Source organism: Melospiza melodia, chromosome 4 (genome assembly GCF_035770615.1).
Source record: "Melospiza melodia melodia isolate bMelMel2 chromosome 4, bMelMel2.pri, whole genome shotgun sequence".
Lineage (NCBI taxonomy): Eukaryota > Metazoa > Chordata > Aves > Passeriformes > Passerellidae > Melospiza > Melospiza melodia.
This window is the reverse complement of record NC_086197.1, coordinates 19,621,914-19,643,430: the sequence shown is the minus strand read 5'-3', so window position 1 is coordinate 19,643,430 and position 21,517 is coordinate 19,621,914. Positions and strand designations below refer to the sequence as shown.

The window sequence follows — 21,517 nt, the reverse complement described above, 5'->3', positions numbered from 1 at the left end:
CAACTCACTTTTTCAGATAGGTTTTAGAAACCTTGACAGTAAAATTCCATAAATCAAAAATAAAATTATGCACATTTCACTTATGTGCAGTTGCTTAACAAATATACAACAATGTTATTTTCAAGAAGACATATGAAAGAAAATATTGTTACTTCTCTCTTCTCTTTGTAAAAATGAATTTTCAACAACAAGGAGATGACTGTTTAGCCATCTTATGCTGTTAATGTACCTTTTACTATCAAGCCTTAATACTGAATTTCAAATCACCCAGGATGAGAGCTATTTCTATTAATATACTGAGCATTATAGCAAACTTTTCATTTTACCTGTAACAAGGTCTGCACTTGCTACTTTCAGTCCTAATCTGTTTGAGCACAACAAACCAAAAAAACCTATTGTAATTATTGCCAAAATTAGTTAGCGAGCTTGCAAGTTATGCAAACATTAGCTTCTCCTACTCCATTCCAAGAATGCAAATAAAAATATAGGGTAGGAAGTCTGTCTGGCAGATTTTAAGTTAAATGACTACCCAGAATTCCTTAAGTCTATGCTTTCCAAGTAGGAAAAGGATGCCAAGGCAGTATTTACAGGTTAAAACAATGGAAGTACTAAAGATGTCACTGCCACAACCAGCCACATCTGCCACTTGTTAGGGGACAATATTAAAATGCTTAATTAGGAAGATAAAGACAAAGTCAGTGTGACAATACTATGGACAGACTCCATACCATCCCGTAGCACAAGAACAGATGAAAAAATGAAGTTTATTTGAAGAAGAGTTTAAAACTTAAAATAAATGTTGTGAGCTTTTAAAACCTGGACCTTAGGCTAGATAGAGTTCCCCTCCAGCCCCACTCTTCAAAATGCATGCAGTTACACCAAAGAAAACAAAACAGACCAAAAGAAGCCACAAAGCAACATGGCGTTTTTTTCCAATATCTCTCCATCTTACCATGATAAGCATGGTAACAGCTTTAGAAACACAATAAACTTACAAGGATTTACTTCAGAAATGAAGCACTTTTTGAAAATTACAAACTTCTATACACTAGATACTGAATTACTACTTTAAATTACAAAAAACAAAAAAAAAACTCACATAAAAATATTTGAGGTTTTGCTTTTTCCATATTCACTTTGCAAAACAAAATTCCTTTTAAAAGAGAGCAACTGATATCAGACACAACACAAAGAACACGTAAAACTGCACTTCAAAATTGTTTATAAAAGAGCAGTTATTCTGTTTTTCTTTCTGTAGAAAACTTCCCCTAAGTTAGTCATTTTCTCAGAGGAAAAAAAAACAAACAAAAAAAACCAAAAACACCAACAAAAACAAAACAAACAGCCCACAATGTTTTAAGATATGTATTGAATAAGTGCATGTTGGCCCAATAGCTTACCTAGTTTTTCTGCACATTCACTCAAGTTCACACATTCCACCAAGTTCTTAACTACAGAAAAATGACATGTAAGGCCAACTCTCAAAATACCTATAAATATACTAACTTAGTAAATATTGCATCATCCTTCAACACAGATAATAATCCCAAGAAAAATAATGCTGCATGCCATAATATACAAAAACCTCTGACCTCTGACTGCTCAGACACATCTGTTCTGATACTTCCCAAGTCCTAAGAGGCCTTGGTCTACTTATGATTAAACATCAAATTGCACATTAAAAATGTTAATGTTCATTACATAGGTTTAGACTTCCCTAATGTAATTCAACCCTATTGCTTTTAAATTATGTAATATCTATCTGAAATGAAGTATTGCAGTAACACAAACATGCAGACAGGTGTATTATCTATTTTGAATTCCAAAGGACCTTCCAAAGGTTCAGACTTCCTGCACCTTCTGAAATAAAACTTAAAGTCTGATAGTGATGCTAGTGCTGTCCTTTCAGAATACACTTTTAATGGCAATACTCTTGCACATTTTTCTGTTGAGAAAGAAAATCAGTATACATAATTCATTCTCAAGAAACAGTGCTTTTCACTCCCTCAAAGCCCAGAGGTTAAAATAAATAAAATCAGTATGTGATAGCTTGTCAACGAAAGCTTAATTCTAAAGAATAGACTCTGAAATGTAGAAACTTAATAAGAAAATTATGGTCAATAGAACAAAGCTATCGAGTTACATAATGAAATTGATTCTGTTACAAATACAACAAACCTTCTACCTGCACTGAGAAAGTAGCCACATAATCTACATACTCATCGTGTTACCTGAAATGTCAGGGAAAAACAGTGACGTACATTATTTGTAAACTGACTCCTCCATTCCACAATTCCAGTCCAGTCTGAAAACAAACTGGTATGGTTTTGAAACTCAACACGTTTTTTTCCAAGATCTGTTTAAAGTTCAATTTAATGAAATTGCTAGAATGAAGGTAAGAGAGTTATTACTTTTAGAAAATACTTTGACAACAGAATATTTGGCATAATCAACATGTTCTTATTTCTAAGCATTGGTGAAAAGATTGTGTGGAAAGCTGATTTTCCAGACAAGCACTTCATGTAACAATTAGGAATTTAAGCAAAAAGAAGTCATAGGACTGTTCAAACTGAAGTCAATTACATGCTCAGAAAATCCAGTTTCATGTGCAAAAATATACACTGAGGTCAAACAACATTTTCACTACAATGTATGACTTCTAGGAAGAGATACACAGTCCAAATTAATCCATAATGGCAGCCATCATCATGTATTTTGTGCAGCACCTTTATGAGAAGTTACTTTTCCTAATGACAATTTCCTGATAGAGCCAAGTTAACATTACTGAAGTACTTTTGATGTACTCCTTCTGTTTAGTATCGTCTATTCAGCATACAGCAAATTCTTCATCCTTCCTATGCCAAATGAAATTTTTACTTATTCTTCCCAACCAGACTGCTTGCATCAAGCTGCTTTAAAACAGTATTTACAATTAATTCTGTTCAGATTCTTTTAAAAACACTGCTTTAAAGAAATGAAGGTCTGAAGGAACCTGAATCTTCTAGTGTAGATTTTGGCAAAATAAGCTGCCTCAAGACAATCAAAGAAATAACACTTAAGAAAACTACAGCAGACCTCAAAACTAAACAACTTGTCAGAGAGCAGAGAAAAAAAAGAGACATTTTAAAAGCAGCTCTGATAGCTGAAGGCCTTATTTCAATGTGGAACTATTGAGAGAAACAAAGATGATACCAGCCAGTGAATCAGGACACAAGATTCATCTGAAAGTAAGAAAAAATAAACATTGATCTGACATGAAGAAATTCTTTTCAGCACTATAAAACCAGTAATCCATGTAACCCTACACATATGAAGCAAAGCACACTGCTCAAGAATTCAGCAAGACTCTGTACAGCAGTTCAGACTCCTCTGTCTCCATTCATTTTCCCAGCATGGCCAGACTGACACACCTAAGAGAAGAAGGAACAATAGTCCAATCTGACTACAAGCACTGTGTCTTAGTGAAGTTGCCACTGCATGAAGCCTGTTGAAATAAATGAGAACTATCCTGTCCTTCCCACAACTGATGCAGGAAAAAGGATTAACAATGGATTTCAATTAATTCTAGGAACATTGGAGTCCCAATTTATCTGACCACAGCCAGCATGAATTTCAGTTCTGGTTACAATGCACAGTCTGTAAAAGCAGTATTAGGTACTATGGGCCCTAAACACACAGAAGAAAACACATATTAGTTATTTGGTTTAGAGAGAGAGGGCTTTGAAAGGGAGAAACAAAAAGAGAAAATAACTGCTTCTGTATACACTAATGACAAAGGCTTTCTAGGCCATTAAAGATGTTCTTCAATGATATACTTTTATCTCCTCCTCAAGAGTTCAAGTCAACAGTTCACCTCTTCCCCACTAAGATAAAAGAGAACCTAGTAAACCACCCTGACACATAACTACATCTTATTTAGGTAATTTCTTTATTTCAATTCCCAGACAGGGTTATTTTAGCTGTGCTTAATAAAAAAAAAAAAAAAAAAAAATCCTGAACTTACAATAAGCAAAAATAAGGTACTTTAAAATAATACTTTCAAATCAAACACTCTTGTCTGAATTCTATAAAACAAAAAACCAACCACACTACAAAATCTTCAACCATTTAAAGCAGCCTCCATATCCATCTTGAAACAGAGCACCACCTATCCATCTTATCATCCACTGAGCACCTCTGTGTGGCTGCATTCTACCAAGGCACAAATTACTACCCAAACCTGCTGCCATTATTCCCCAGTAGAAGCAAGGGAGAAATACCCTAAGCTCTACACAGATAACAAAAGGGTGGAAAAAGGAAATTGGTATACAAGTTAATTAAATGTTCACTCAGGAACAAAGCAACTATGGCAACTTCAATACAGCAAATTAAAGCTTCTTATTACATGTCCCTGATTATTAATTACATGTGTAAATATATATATATACACGGAATCACCATCTCTTGGTGTTCAAAAAACATGTGGATGTGGTGCCTGGGGACATGAATTAGTGGGGAACATGACAGTGGTAGTTTAATGGTTAGACTCAAATGATCTTACAAGGTCTTTTCTGACCTTAACAATTCAATGATATACAGTCTACACTCATTTGCCTGCCTCAACTTTTAGATTCTCAGGTTTTTGTCCTAATCTTCCTCAGCTCCAACTTGTGCACAGACTCCTGTCAATTCTCATTAGCCACCTCAAAGAAATACTGCATATTAAATGGTTTTAAGATCTATTAGCACCCCAACCAAGTCTTTTGGCCTAATAAACAGGAATTTCAGTTCCATTTCCAGCGCAGTTTCCTATCAGGTAAAGCAAGGGCTTTTACATACAGAAGAGACATATTAGTTACTTGTCTCAAAGAGAGAGGGCATTGGAAGGAAAAGAAAAAAGACAGAAATTGACAGAATTATAAAAACACACCCTGTGAAGAGAAACTGAGGTTCAATCCAAAATGACAAGCAAATGACATGACATAGCTTGCACTGAATCAATGGCTTGCAGCTGCTGTAACAGAGCAGGTCACCCACTCCCTTCCAAGCAAGCACTCCCACTCCCCTTCCCTGCAATGGCCCTGACACCTGCCTGGCTACAAGGCAACCTGTTTTATTCACTACTCTGACAGAAACTAACCTAGCCAGTCTTTTGCCTGTTTATCAAGTCATAGTTGGGCAACTGCGAGAGGCAATCCATGAGAGAGGGACGAGGACTATGTAACCTGGAGAGGAAGGTATGGGGAGCAGCAGTCCTACTTCCAGCAGTGGAAGCCACTAGTTCTGGCCAAGCCTACTGTTGGGACTTCATTATTCACTAAGACTCAGAACTACTGTGGCCTAACAGATACACTGCCAATAATTTACTAATAAGACTGCAGGGAACATCCCTGCCTACACCTGAAGAGCCTCCTCAACTTTATCCATACACCTGCACAACATCAAGAGAGGCATTACTGAGTCCAAGAGACACATACACCAGCACTAGATGTCATATGTAACCAAGGTTTTTTAGCACAGCATTAAGATGGTCTTAGTCTGGCTTCTTTTAGGCATCCTTCTCTGATGAAGTGTCTAATCAGTTCCTTGAGACCAGTTACCTGTAGCTCCAGCAGCAGCTAAGGAAAGTACCCAGCAGGTGTATGACATTATGCCACTACCAATATATTACTCGCCTACAAACACTCTTTCCAGTAATGCACTGAAGTACAACAGGAACTATAAAACAAGTAATCCAAACAGTTTGGAAGCTACATTTCTAAACCACATCAAACACAGTTTTCTGTAAAGCAGGAGAGGATCAAAAGGACAAACCTTCAGCTAAATTCCCACCTTCTAGTTTGAGAGACACATAAAGACCACCACTCTGAAGTGGGAAGATACCTGTGTTTTTTAGAGACTGATCAAAATAAAATCTCACTAATGGTTCTTGCATACTCACTGACTTGCATACTCTCAGCAGTTTCTAAATTCCATAATTGCCTACATCAAAGCCTCACAAAAAACCCATTTATTATATCATTTTTATGTAACAAGTGTCTCTAATATTAGTTCAACCACCTCTTTCAGGCAATCTGCACCCTAAGCATTTTTTAATCCATTTGGGAATTTTTTGCCATGTCTTCAGCAGCTCCATCTCCTTCTCAACAGCTAGAAGTGTTGAATGTTCCTCATCTACAAAGAGCGCGGACTGCAGACTCCTACAGAGAGAGTACAAGCTGGTTATTCCGGTTGTCTAATAAAGATGAGTTGTTTAGAAAGATCATGTTGCCTAATAAAGATGAGCTGTTTAAAAAGATTGTGAAGCCTGACAAGTACTATCAGCACTGTTATTTTATGCAATACACAGTCTGCTAAGCTTATGACATCCTGAGTAACACGGTCAGTAGACGCCATCAGATCTGTCTTGTTCTCAAGTATCTCAAGTGATAAAAAAAGATTTGGAGGTGAACAACAACAAACCCACAATGACTTCCTGGCCTGAGGGGATTGATTAGGACACTTATGGTTGTTTTTACATTGTGCCAGCCACTTCAATTGAAAACCAATGTCAGGAATTATTTGAAAATAGGACTTTTTGCTAACAAATAGGACGCACATTCTTCTGTCTCCCACATTCTAGCGCCAGCAAACAGTATTACCACAACCTTAAAACTCCATTGCTGCAAATCCCTTACTCCTGAGTTACTGTGTGTCTGTTTGTTTTCTTTACAGCCTGCAGTAACAGCAAACTTGGCTTCAGCCTGCTTTACACACCTTTAAATTGGCTCCTTACACCAAAAACACTTTACCACCTAACTGGGTTAAAAAAATTCTTAACCAGATTGGCTTTAAAGACCTCCTGGAGCCATCTAAGTAACTTAACACTCACAGTAGCATTCAGAGCCTCTACAGCTGTACCTGAAATAAAGCTTCCTGTGCCTTCAAAATTCATTTAATTAAATAGTTCTCCTTTAAGAAAAATAAAAAATTAAAAATAAAAATCAAGAACATTTTTCAACTCACCTTCTTCTGAACTGAGTAATTCTTCCTCCAGCCTGCAATATTTTTCAGACATTGCTAGGGACTTTTAGCAAGCTTTTTATTAAGGTGGATAATTTCTGCATCTTCTAATCACAATACAAAAATTTACACGATGGCTCCTATAGCTTTGAAATACCTTACTTGTATAAGGCAAATAGATTTGCAGTCAAGAGCAAATAGAGACAGATGCCTCATTTCTGAGGAAATCTGAGAGCAAACTGGCTCATCTCTAGCTCACCATGCTCGTTTCAAAAGCAGATGGAGTATCTGATTACATTAACTTCTATTTAAGCTATGATACAAGCAAACTGTTTCAGATACACAGATAATGAGTCTAAATATCAGATGTTACACTGGCTGGCTGGCAGAGCAGTAAGTAGAAAAAGCTCCTTCAATCAACTAGATAATGCCTGTAATTTAGAGATCTTTATTGGATTCTCAGCTGCTTATAGAGGTCCAAAGGGGCATGCTGGTCAAAACTGCAACCATGCAGTCTATAACATATCAAGAAGTTACTTTTACACATTATTCTAGCTACAGAAATCTAACTGTTCAATCCTCTTCAGATGGAATTAATGAAGCACAGTAATTTCCAGACCATGTGGAAACTTCAAATAGTGAAGAACAAAGCTAAAAAGAGTTTGGGGGTTGAGTTACATCAGCACTGAATTCTATCTGCATCCATTATTTTTATTCTGGATATAATTGGACATACTGATTTTAATCTAAAATTCTTATGAGTTCAGATCCAGGTTACCAAAACCATTTTTACTCTATCATATACTACTTAAGAGTAATCTGAATTATTTGCAAAAGCACAAATCCACATGTTTTAATCTAAATTTGACATACACACATTTAGAGGTAACCTTGACTTCACAATCCGTGCTACTCAGCTCCAGTGCTTTTATATGGGGAAAAAGAAGATGATTTTATCCATATATCAGTGTATGTGTAGTGTGCATATATGTATCTCTTAAAATACCTTTTCTTCATAGTGAGCAAAATTCCCATGACTCCAACAGGAATGTTCAAAGAAATGCACAAGAAAAATATGAAGCATGAAGCAGAGGGCCTATTGCCAAAGGTCCCCTGGAGATGAATACTGATTTACCATTCCAGTAAAAATTACAGGATACATTATGATTCACTGATTGTTAAAAACACAAAATTAATTCTTTGGGAGAAAATTTCTGACCTTACCAATATGTGTAAATATCAATGTGTGAAAATAGCCCTGATGGAAGGGCAAAAATAACAGACAGGACAAACACCAATGGCCACAGATGAAAGCATATGAAATCCATCTAAACAGCAGGGGAAAAAAAGAAATTACAAGAACACAGAAGAAATCATTCATCCATGTATAGCTATTAGGGCAACATCCAGTTAAAATGCTGGTCCCTAAAGCCTACCTAAACTCAGAAGAAAGCTAATCTCAGAAGTACCTACACTCAGCTAGCACCTCACCACTCACCCAAAAATCCCATTGTGCTCACCCTGTGCTCCCACCCAGCCTGTGCCACGCTCCCTGGTCTCTAAGCCAAGCTGACAAAGTGCTGGGCACTAAAAAGTTGTTTCGAAGGGAGAAGTTACTTTGTTTTTCCAACCAAGATGTGCTTATTCAGGTTATTAGAGTTCAAGCACACACAGATCTCAGGGGAATGTTCACCTCAAGCTCACTTTTTATGTAAAGATACCCTTTATCTCCCCCACTTAGGACCTCTTACTCTACAGAAAAGTATCCAAGAATTTTGGGCCCTGAACAGAATGTAACATGACCCCAGCACAAGGGTCTGGTTAAAACCCTCAGACACTGACAAGATTATCTTAAATTCTGGTCCCTGCTCCTGACATCAGTGAGTAAGTAGATAAAGTGAGCATGAATTGCAGCACAACCTCTTCCAAGTTTGAAGACATACTAGTACTTCTTTTTAGTCTTCAGATTTAATCTGAAGGAAGCACTGCCTACAGAAATATAGCAGTCTATTCCCTGGACTACAAATGCACCTGTTTTCCTTTTAAAAAACGCAGAAGTGTCCATTTCTCTAAATATTTCAGGAACTGGCAAGGACTTAAAACTTGCCAAAGACATGCTGCATACCTGCCAGGCTTTTTGGAGTATAAGTAACACTTAACAGGTGTTGCTTTTCTGGCTTCAAAGTGATAATGATGTTTTGCTTTTCTTTACAACCTGCACTAACATAATGTGAAAGTGCCAAAGAGGTTCTTCTTTGATAATTAGCAAAAAGTAGTAAATACTTGACAGAAGAATAATCTCTTACAAGAAGTGTTTCCTAGATAAAGATTTAGAGGTCAATGAGCTCTAAAGAGCCTTTAATGAGTTTGACATATTGCTGAATGGGAACTACTAAGCTATTTTCTTACAATTCAATTACAGAAGAAAAGTTTATTTATCAGTTTGTTTATATTGCATTAGCACCAGCTATGAAACTAACTAAAAATAGAATTAAATAAAAATTTAAAACATTAAATAAAAAAATTATTCCCCAACCTTACAATATAATGTGTAGTACATCAATTTAAATACACCCAGTCTTTAAAAAGACATCTTTAAAAAGACATATTTTCTCCTTTAGCAATTCAAGACATAGAGTTACGTAAGACAACCTCAAACTACGTATTTATCTTCAGAAAATGCAGTAATTAAAACTGGACTAGCTGCAGCTGATTTAGGTTAGATTCCATTCAGAGAAAGATACTGAAAATTACATTTTAAATTTGAATCTATGTAGATCATCACTCCTTATTTTCTGCACACCATAAAGTAGTTTCCATCCAATCAAAAACTCAACCATGCATTTGTATCAGCAAGTTTCACCAAACCCACTGGCTGCTTTAGAACCTGGATCTTCCTCACATCACTTCAGAGTGACTGGTCACTGCAGCAGACACTTTAGCACAGAGGCTTTTTTCAGTCACAAATTAATGTTCAAATTTAAAACTTCACACTTTTGCAGTACAAGTCAATATTCTCCACATATTCTTTGCTTTGATAAGTTTTCTTTACACTGTCTTTCTTTCTCCTCATCTCTCCATCCAGCTTTTCACCTACAAGACTCCTTTATACAAGGCTGCTTACCCCCTTTGTAGATACCCCATGTGAACAGAAAAATCTTCTGATCTCAGTTCCAATTTTTCAGACACCTGAAAGCCATAAGTTCCATTCAATTATTTTGTGTCTGGTACAGTTTTGAAAAGGAAGTATCTACTTTACTCCCATCCTCTTGGCACATAGTCAGTATGTTTCCAACAATGGTAATTCAGAGATTTACAGTTTTTCTTCTAAACACATGGCAAGCATATTAAAGGACAGAGCACATTTCCTAACAAAAACTTGTTCCAAAATATTGTGCACAAGCTTCATAGAAAGCTGATGGGTTTCTCATGGGCTCAGAGCAATGCATATGCTCACACTAGAAAGATGCTCATCCAGCTTCCTCAGATTGGTATAAGAAACAGAATTTTATTTTACTAGGTTAACCAACACATTTATATACAACATTTATCTGCAACTTCTTTCTCCAAATTCATTATTAAAGGTACAAGAAAACAAAAAGGGAAAAAGGAAAAAAAAGCCACCACACCAAAAAATAGACTATTCAAAGCATTTAATAATGTGTCATGAAAATCATGTCAGAGTTTACTATTGTTGCCCAGGAATGGACTGGAAAACTGCAAACAGAGGCTTTAGTGCTTCAAGCTCCTCTGTGGTCCACTAGCAACTCCCTGGGAATTTTCCATGTAGCTTGCATTGAGAACTGCCACCACACACTGCAGGGATGCATTCACTCCCTTCTCAGCACAGGTGTACCAGGAGCAGTGAGGAATGCACTGCAGCTCCCTCTTCATCACACGGTGTAAATGCACCCATGCCTGTTCCATGTAAGTCTAGTCCAGACAAACAAGATGTCTGCTCAACATCATTTCACTGATCATAATGAAAGGCTAAAAGCTTTTTTTTCTCCATGTTTTAACACTTGTTCATGATATTGGCTCATTTCCTTGTCCCAGTCCCCACATAGCATCACTATTTCAGACATCAAAGAAAAAAATGAGAATTAGACACAGTGAATCTTATGAAAAACAAAGATCCAGCCAACTAGACACAAGCATTCATATGCTGGGGGAATGAAAAAAGGCACAACAGCACTAATGTGCAATAAGCAAACAGGGTTGTAGAGAAATGGCAGGTCTCTTCCCTTATGAAAGAAACTACCTGCAGGAAAAGACCTTGTATGCAAAGCATCTTCAGAGGAAGCAAGTAACAGCACCTGACACTGAGAGGCTGAACACTGCTACCAGTGATATTTTCCTTTCACTAATCTACAGGATTTTTTTCCCTCTTACAGTGATAGATCTATTCAGTATCAGAACCAACCAGAAGTATAAAGGTTCATTCTTCTCTAAAGTGAGGGTTTGTAGTTTTTTCATTAGACAATAACTTAGTTTCCACAGTCAAATAAGGACCAGGAAACAGAATGCTCAGTATATTCCCACTGGTGATGCTAGCTGAGCCGTCAATTCCAAAAACTAAAGGGAAATTAGAATCTGCCCTTACTGGTTAAGATATAAAAGTCAGGAGGTAACATTTGCAGAAGGTATTCAGAGCTGGGGGAATGAACCTTTGCTTCAGCAATTGCTGATCTACCCAAATGATGCTCTAACCCTAGTTCATACCTAAATCCTCCAGTTTCATGGTGCTTCAAGCACAAGCCAGCTGACCATGCTGCAAGTGGAAGGTACAGCCAAGGCATCTGCTTTCACTCAGTTCTCAAGTGCTAAATAAGCACTTCTCAGCAAGGACATCAGGCCAGTCACTCAGTGCTCCAGCTGCTCCATCCCTTCTCAGTGAGAGCAAGAACAGCATCCTGAGCTACTCCTGTGACACCCATTCCACCAGGGCAGCACACTTTACTGCAGGGTTAGGAGATGCAAAGGGATGCCCAGAGATGATCCAGCTGTTCACACAGGAGAGCACAGCATCAGAGGCAGCAAGTTGCTGCTCACCTGTGCCTCACACTGACGTGTCCTATGGGCAGACAAATACTGTAGTCAGAAGGTAGCTTGAGATTTAAGAGATTACATGTGCACACCAATTTCCTTGACATGATTTTGGTCCTCTGTTACATAAGCAATAGAAGCACAGAGAAATACCTAGGACAGGGTGGGCTTGAGGCTGTGATATGTCAGCACCGCACACTTCCATGGATAAGGGATAACACTATGCTGAGGGGGCAGACTGTTAATATTTTCCTGAGCACAGAGCCCCGTTAGCACAGCTACCTTGCTTTTGGTACTGCTCTAGACTGCTCCCTACAGCACTCTGCACCTCAGAGATGTGCCCAGCAGCACCCTGAAAGCCCTGTGCTGACTTGCAACACCTCATTTCTCCTCTTCTGCTTGCTGTTAACACCAAGTTGTGCAAGTCAACAGCATGATGTAATCTTTCAGTGAAAAGATCCAAATATTCTTGTTATTGAAACAAAACTAAAAATCTGTATGTTGAGCAAGACAACCTCTTACAAGTACTGCTGGGTAATAAGATACAGCAATTTCTTTGGCTGCTCTTCATTTATCTCATCTGGACTTTGTTTATTGGCAAACATCAATATCTCTAAAGAAAAATGTCACTCTCTTTAGAAAATACTGCCTGATAAGTGGCAAGAATGACAGAACAGAGCAATCACATATCTTCAATATCAAAGATTCCATTTCTCAGAGAGTCACCTTTCCTTGCACTCATTTTCATGAGGAGAGCTTTAAGAGCCTTTAAGTGAATAAAGTATTCATGTAAATGGAACAAACACAATTAAATTTACGAAATTAATTTCCCAGCCTAGCTACAATGTCAGCCAACAGTTTCAGATGAAAATAAATAGACTTCAGACCACAATATATTAAAAATCTAGAACAATCATACTTACTCCAATTGGCTTTTAAGACAGAATAATGTGGGAGGATTTAAAAAAAAAAAAGCTTTCTTGCTTTTGAGGTGAACATCAGCATTTATGCCTGCCTGAGCAACAATGAACTCAGTATTTTCAAAAAGAAACACCAGTTTTGAAGTCTACTTTAGTTAATGTTGAAGTAATGGAGAAAACAGTATTAAATATTAATTCCATTCAAAAGCAGAATTGACCTGAAGAGGGTTACCAGCCACATAAATCCATATTACCACCACACAGCAGACATCTCAAGACAATTCATACTCCATAGATTGTTAGTTCTGTGTATTCATGAGCTAATGTTGTAATACATTAGAAAGGACTGACATAATGAAAAATAGCTTAGCTTTTTAAAAGCTATATATTTCACTAAAATACCTCTCATATGTTGATAATAAAGCAAGAGCAATGCTGTTAATTGAATTTTCATACTTGAGCAATGAGACAAATGTAAAATTTGAGCATGTTTATGGTTTCAAGTATGTGCATTGCACCTATGGAAATCTTTACTGATTACTCAGAGCTGTTTTGAGACAATGGTATTTATTTTACATGTGATGTAGGGAAAGTACAAATAGTTACATGAAGACTATTAGTTCATCTTCAATTTGCGCAAAAAAAAAAAAAAGCTAGAAACCACAAATGAAGAATGAAAACAAAATTAATGTGATTTTGCCCACTGGCAGTTAACAGTGATATTCCACTGTAAGGCTTAAGCCATTTGACTGCAAATGTGCTGCTCTAAGAGAACACATCATTATCAACAGATAAATATAAGTTTAAAATAAAAAGAATATACTTCACGTTCTGCACTGTAGCACTTAGTAGGTATATACAGAAATTAGGTGCACCAAGCAGCAGTCCACAATCAGACTCCTCTCACCTCTCCAGTTCTTAAATACAGAAGTCACAAAGCTGAGCCTTCTGAAAACATCTCAATTCCTCAAACCATTTATGTATTAAACATAAAGGGAAAGGAAGATACTGAAGTGCTTCATGAGCATCAACAAATAACATTTCAGAATATAAAATCATCATAAATTAACTAGCTAATAAAAAATTCACTACACTTACAGTGCCTTCATTTGCACAGTCAAGACGAAAACAAAACAATTATACCAAAAATATAGGTGAACTATAATATTACAGAAAATTAGAGGTAGTGTTTAAATAACTCTTTTAACTAACACTGAAAAGGTAATAATTTGTGCTTTAGAAATCAGAACTATTACCATTAAATAACTGCTTAGAAACTCACTAGAATCTTGCTGGACTCTAATTTAAAAAGCTGAATTGTGTACCATTCAGTCCTCTTACAGATCTTCATTGGACAATGTGTTTTTTTCTTGTCCTAGTTGCTTTATCAGAAGGCATAAGCTGAACCACCTACTATGTTTTATTCCAGAACAAATGAAAAAAAAATTACAAAATTACAGATCTCAAGGAAAGGAGTGTTAACTTTCAAAGTACACCTACCTCCAATAAAGCCAGTTCTTCAAGAAAACCATAAAGAGAAACTTGCACACAGTTCTACATGTTATTACACAGTTTCAAAAATTGAAGCAATTTGAATACTTGCAACTCTCCAGTGCTTATTATGGTAGAACACATCTAACTTTAATATATATTAATAAGTCTTCCCACTTCACAGATGGGAACCAAGACGAAAAAATTGGTTTGTCCAAATGAAGAATATAAAAGGATTGGAAACAGACATCCAGTTACACAAGTGCTTGTCTGGCATCCTCATTATAACAAGCCTCTTTTCAGTTCAACCAAAACTGTTTCAGCTTTTGTATTGTTAGAAGAGCTTGAAGTCACTTCAAGTTACTTAATTCTTTGGCAGAGGGCACCGCAGCTCATTGGACTGAAGTTGAGACTTCCATCTTACTTCTGAGGAAACATGGCTAAGCCAAGGAAAAGTAAAATTAAACACATCAGCTTTCCCTTGAGGTCTAAAACACTTCCCTAAGATGCACCAAATTGCCACATGAAGGATTTAAGGCTCATACATCACAAGAGCCAGAAAGTTTCAAAGTTCTCTGGTGCCAGACCAGAGCTCTGTAGACCAGACAAGGACTTGTTGATTCAGTTCAGGTCCCTGAATGTTTTTAACTACAAGGCCTTAATTTTCTCTAAAGAGAAGGTCTGCACCAGAAAAGGTTTGTAAGCATTTTCTTTGCAACCTCCACATTCCCTGACAGGAGCATCACCATGCCTTGTCCTCCAGCTCCATGACAGACACCAGAGCTTCATCTACCCCTGCAACAGATGATGTTCTGGGATCGTGCTCCTGCACCTGCACTGGAAATGCCTTGATTCCACTGGACCCCGGGCAGAATCACATATTGTGACTGAGACACAAAAACAAGGCTCTACAAAACTGGGTGAGCTATCAATCCCAAAGTGGGCAGTAAGGAAAAAAAATTACCAACTCTTCTGTCTTTTCCCACCAGTATCATCTCCAACAACACATTCCTTCAAGTGTTTTGCAACACTCTGGGACTCATCCTAGCCTTTGACAAGCCCACTCAACTCAGTAACCCAACAAAAAGCTAACCCAGCAAGAGAATGGGCTCTGTCAGTTTTGTGAGCAGAGTTGATTTACCAATCAGGCAAGCACTGAACCAGCAAAAGAGGAATTATAGCAGCACACAGGCAGGAGCAGGACAGCCTCTTTCAGCAGCAAAGAGTTGGCAAAGCCCATGGTGCAGAACCTGATGTATAAAGCTCCAAAACAAAGAACCAATTCAGGAGAAGTAGTCACTATAGCACATGCATTTCCTTCTTAAGGAGAAAGCCTGCCTTCAGAGTACAAATCAGTGTGCTCAGACAGACCTGTACCACGGCACCTAACAGCTGCAAGAGGGAAACCTGGATTTTACATCGAGATCACATGAAGGTGGGGATGAGAAGTTTTGGGTTTCTTCAGCGACCAAACAAAGGCACGTTCAAACCCATACGATATCAGAAAGAATATGTTCTATGTGAACTTCACTCAGATGTGACTTTGGCACTGAATTTTTCCTCCATGTGAGGAAAAAAGGCCTCAAGGCATCTGCAGTTTAAATTCTAATCTTCAAACGATACACGAATCCCCTTTCTTTTCAAATTATGTTGTTAAATGTTTTCTAATAGTGACAAAGCTGTAAAAAACATCAAACACCTAATAGCAAAATACCACCAATGAACTGCTGTAGGAAAGGGCAAAGTTAATTCTTTCTAGATTATACAAAATACCAAATTAATCCTGAGAGCAAGAGCTATCAATTTAAAAACAATTCCATATAAATTTAATCAATTTGACTTTGCTTTGCAACAGAAGCATGTTCTTATGTACACTACATACAGATTAGTCTGTACTTCCCTGACTGCCCTCTAAACTGCTCAAATTAAATATTTATTTCTGTAAAATAAAATATATTCTCCTTGAGGAGAAGACACCAAAGTTGACATCATTATGAAATTTTCAGGTAAACTGCTAATTTTGAGAGGAACAACAAAAAATTGATGCCTTCCCTTTCTCTAACTTCCCCATTGCTCTAACTTTGAAGAGTAAAACATTTCCTTTGTTTAATTAAAAAAAAAAACCACCTTTTTGTAATGTAAAAATACATTAGAAAAGTTGCAGGCATTTCAAAAGGCAGAGATCTCTAATTGAGATGCACACATTTGATAATTTCTTAACCTATTCATCATTGAGACATGTTAGAAGATCACTGTAGGTTTGTTGAGAAACAAAACATCCCCAGAAAAGTGCAACACACAAGACTTCATAGGGACACCTGCATTTTTAATTCTCAATTTACCTGACTTCTTGACACTCCTTTACAGCTAGTACAGTACCAGTGCAGCTTTACAAAGCCAGCCTGCTCAAAAGGCAATTATAATTATACAGTACTTTACTTCTGAAATATCACAGACAACCCTACACTGTGCAGACAAAAACTGAATTATATGCCTAAACTTCAGTTTGTTCTGACCTGAGATCTAGTCTACAGGAATAAGTCATATCTATGCAAGGCATATAAATCTAGTTCAGTACATGTATCATGGACAGAAAAAAGAACAAAAATTTCAACAGGATTTGTGCAAACTTCACAAATATATTTCAAGAACAGAGCTGACTGCAAGAGCAGTTTAAAAAAAGATATGTAACTTTGGCACAGAACATATCACAGCAAAAAAACACAAACAAGATGACAGCATGTTGTTAACCTAATAACTGAGGCAAAGCATCAAAAAATGAAGGAAGGCAGAGACAGCACAAGAAGTATCATAGAATGATACATATCATTTGAAGATGAAACCAAGAAATTAAAGAGGTTTCAAGAGCTGCAGAACAGATCCAAGAAAAGTTGAACACACAGAGCAGCATAAAGGACTTCTTATGCTTCATTCTAGCTGGAGTACATTCTAGACAAGTCAGAAAGCGGGAATCAGCTTAATGTGACATTTTCATTTAAAGCAGATAAAATGATGGGGAAAACACAAAAATTGCCTAAAACATAAATGGCTTTGCACGTCTGAGAGCTTTGACAGTTTGTCACATCTGAAGCTCTGTAGTCTCTGCACTCTCACAAGCCATTCAGGAAGGCGGCGAAGCCTCAAACAGCGCTCAGGCACCCGTGTTACGCTCTTTTGTTCGCAAGGGGTAATTACACCAGACTGTGGCTGCATGTTAGGCCCACTCCGAGAGTAACTGAAACCCACAAAGCAGGTTCACAGCCTTGCCAGGCATAACAAACACATCTGCTTTAACACAAATATTTGCCAAAAGCAATAAAATGCGTATTTTATAATACTAATATATTGATAACAGCAAACCAAAGTACAAATCATTTGAAGACAGAGAGTGCAAGAAGAACACACAGGAAAAAAAATCACATAAAAATTTGAAGGGACTAAGTAACAATGTGCCAGAACAGACTTTGTACAGCCTCCACTGTACTGTTCAGGCACTCTCTTGACTATACACAGGAAGGCAGCAAAGAGTCCATAATCCAATAACATGCGCTAGGTATCATGCTAGCACACCACAGCCTGGGTTTATGTTTCTTAAGATAGAACACACATCAGTCTCACTCCACAGGCCAGGAAAAAAAAAATTAAAAAGAAATAAAATCAAGAACACATGAAAGTAAGAAGTTCACCAAAAACTTCAAGATTTGAGAGTGTGTGTTTTCTTTCACAAGCTATGTAACTGTCCTCATACACTCTTACAGCAAGGAGAAAGGCATTCCCAGAGCAGACCACAGCTGGCAGGGGGAAAGGAGTCTCCCAAAAACCTGCCCCTTAGTCATGAGACTGGGTGAGCATGCAACTAAATCCCAAAGCAGCATGGCTGCTGCCAGCTCTTGCTGGCCTGCTTGCTTACTTTCCACTCTTAGGGTTTCAGACTACCAAGGCAGTTCAGTGCTAACAGGCTTCTTCTACCCAGTACATGACAGAGCTCAATCACAGGAGCCTGTGGGGAGCTTTTTGCACATCAAGATCCAAGAAAGCTACCAAGTGGTCTGTCCCCATAACAATTTCAAAAATCTAGTTCACCCATACCCCAGCAATACTGACGCACAGGGCTGGCATTTAAGTTAAGCCTGCATGGAACCTGAGCAATTGCCAGGACATTCTGAAAGAGCAACTACACAAACGCAGAAGAAGACTTGGAAGAGAAAGAACCTGTAACAAACACTTCAGGCAATGCCTGCACCTTCATTGCAGGCAGTGACCGAGTTCTGACAAACTTCTATTAAGCTGCTGTAAACCGAAGAGCTGCTCTGTGTCTCTCTCTAAACAACAGTACTGGCAAGAGTAGTAGCAGTCTAGTTAAAAATATTAATTGGAGGTTGTTTTTAAGGTACAACGATCCTGCTTTGCCAGTTTTTATGGTTTACAACGCCCTTTTCACACTTTCTACTTCACTGCAGCTCGAGCCAGGAGAAGCCCATGTACAAAGAACAAATCAAACAAGTAAACATCTGAAACGCTGCGAGCCTTCCTTTCCTCCTCAAACGTGGCAACAAAACACCCGCGTGTAACAATTACTGTTAAGTAACACCTCAGTACGCAACCTACTTTCGGTCGGCGTTTGTCTTTTGCCGTTTGAGGGAAAATAAGCGAAGGGAAAACAAACCAAAACAAGTACGACCCCGCGCACGGCCCCTGCCGGGGCGCTGCGAGCGCCGGGCCCGGGGGCAGGCTCGGGGGGCGGCGCTGCGGGCCCTGGCCGGCAGGGGGCGCGGCGCGGGCGGCCGCCGCTGTTGTTGTTGCCGCTCGGGGTATTTAAACGCCGGGCTGTCAATCACGGGCGCCGCGCGCTCCCCGGCGCTCCCCGCACGGCGGGGGCGGCACCGAGCGGCCCCGCAGCCCCGGCCCGGCCGAGCCGCCGCCGCCACCGCCGCGGGCCCCCAACTTGCTCCTTTGTTTAACTGCCCGTGAATCTCCTCCGCCGCCGCTGCCGCCGCTTCCTCCCGCTCGCAGCCGCTGCCGACGGGCCTTTTATTATTCACACGCTCGGCTCGCAAAACACACGCGCGGCGGCGGCGGCCGCTCGGGACCGGGCTGGAAACGTCAAAGCGGCGAGAGGCGCGGGGCGACCCTCTTTCTCCGCTTCCGCCGCTCCCCGAACAAAACGCACGGGCAGCCCGGAGCTCGCACCCGGCCGGGGACAGCCCCGGAGTCCGCACTTCTCCGCCAGGAGACCGCCCTGTCCCGGGAGAGACCCCCGGGGGGCGCGGGGGGACACGCGACGCCTCTGCAGAGTCGGCACAACTTCGGGGTGGCCCCGGCCCCGCCAGCCCCGCATCTGTTGCTCTTTCGTAACCAGCCCCCCCCGCCTGGCCCGGCCCGTCCGCCCCCTCACAGCCGCGGACCCATGTGCCCGGGGACGGCCGCCGGCGCCGGCACTGTCCCCGCGGCGAGGGGGGGCAGCCGGACCGGGCGAGCACCCGCCGCTCCCCCCGTACTGCCGCCGCGCAGCCATTGTCCCCCCCGGCGGGAGGGGGGAAGGCGACTGCCACCGCCTGTGCCCGGTGCCGCCCGCCGGCTGCCCCGCCGCGCCGCCCGGCCCCGGCGCGGCTCCCGGCGCCTTACCTGCCGTGGAACCAGTCCTTGCAGATGTCGCACTCGATCATGAAGCGGCTCACGTCGTAGGGTTCGCGGCACACGCAGTACACGGGGGTCGCGGCGGCGGCCGTCGCTCCGGCCATCTTTAAAGAACTCCCTGACTGAGCCGCCCGCCCGGCTCCGCTCCGCTCCTCCCCGTCCCGTCCCGTTCCGTTCCCCCCCGCCCCGCTCGCTCCGCCGCGGCCGCGGCGGCGCCGCCAATAACAACAGCGCGCGTGCCGGCCCCGCACGCCGCGCGCGCCCCCCGCCGCCGGCTGGCACGCGCACGGGGCGGGCGGCACGGGAGCGAGCGGACAACAGCGCGCGGGGGCGCGCGCACGTGCGTCACCCGGCCCCCGTGGAGGCGGGAGGAGGAGGAGGACGGGGACGGCGATGGGAGGGGGGTGGGGGGGAAGCACCGCCCCGGCCGCCCCGCCCGGCGACCGTCCCCGCCGCGCCTGCGCCCCGCCGAACGGCTCGCGCCCCGCCCCGCGCCGCCCGAAGCGGCGGGGACTGAGCGTGCGCGGACAGGCCGGGAGCGGAGAGGGCGATTTATCCCCGTGGAGCGCGCGGGGCGGGGCGGGGCGCGCACGTGCCGCCCCTCCCGGGAGGCGGGCCGCGGGGAGGCACGCGCTGGTGTCACGCGGGGAGGGGCGGGGCGGGGCGGGGGTGCCGCGAGGACACGGCAGGAGGCGGGCGCGGGACGCGGCGCGCGCCGCCCCCCCGTCCCCGTCCCCCCGTTATGTAACGAGAGCGGCGGCGGCGGCCGGGGCGAACTGCGCTGTCCGGCCCGGTGCTGCCCTGCCCTGCCCGGTGCTGCCCCGGCCCGTCCCGACACCCCCCGAGGAGCCGGTGCTTCCGCGCTGAGCCGGTGCTTCCACGCTGCCCAGCCGGGGGTGGCAATGGTTTATTTCTTGTCAAGCTCTCGCTGCCTACGTGCGCATCATGCGCTGTTCCGCTCCATGCCGTCACCCTTTCTTTCAGGACACAAAAGTAACACTGATGCTTTCATTATGTGTCATCGCGAACAAAAAAGTTGATTTAAAAACAGAGTTGTTTTTTTTCCCGGCAGCCTTTCAAGGACCTATGGAGATTATATTGTATGAGGGAATGGAGAGCCATGTCCTCCACACTGAATGTACCGATTTAAAAGCGAAACAATAAATATGTCCAAGTGCATGTTACAGTGATCATAACTGTAATAGACACTCCCTACAGCATTATAATTTTACAACCCATGGCCTTAACCACTAGTAGCCACAAAAAAGCAAACGCTGTAGGTTTGTTTGCCAGAGGGAAGCTCAGAAGTAAATGTTTCCTTTCCAGACTGTTATTGTGAAGCTTGCTAATGTTAACATTTATATAAGACAAGCAACACGAGATGATGATTTGGCAGCAAAATGGATAGCAAAGAAATGTAAAACAAATAAATCCAGCACACA

General features: G+C 41.3%; 1 protein-coding gene across 2 annotated transcripts in view; it reads right to left on the bottom strand.

Annotated features, from left to right (window-relative positions):
- Nucleotides 1-20,233, bottom strand: part of KDM7A (lysine demethylase 7A) — a 61,568-nt gene extending 41,335 nt beyond the window's left edge. For both annotated transcript variants that reach the window (XM_063154135.1, XM_063154136.1), the window contains exon 1: nucleotides 20,064-20,233. In XM_063154135.1, coding sequence (XP_063010205.1) covers nucleotides 20,064-20,179 — 116 coding nt within the window. In that variant the 5' untranslated portion in view covers nucleotides 20,180-20,233. The remainder of the gene's footprint in view (nucleotides 1-20,063) is intronic.
- Between the last annotated feature and the right edge of the window lie 1,284 nt (nucleotides 20,234-21,517).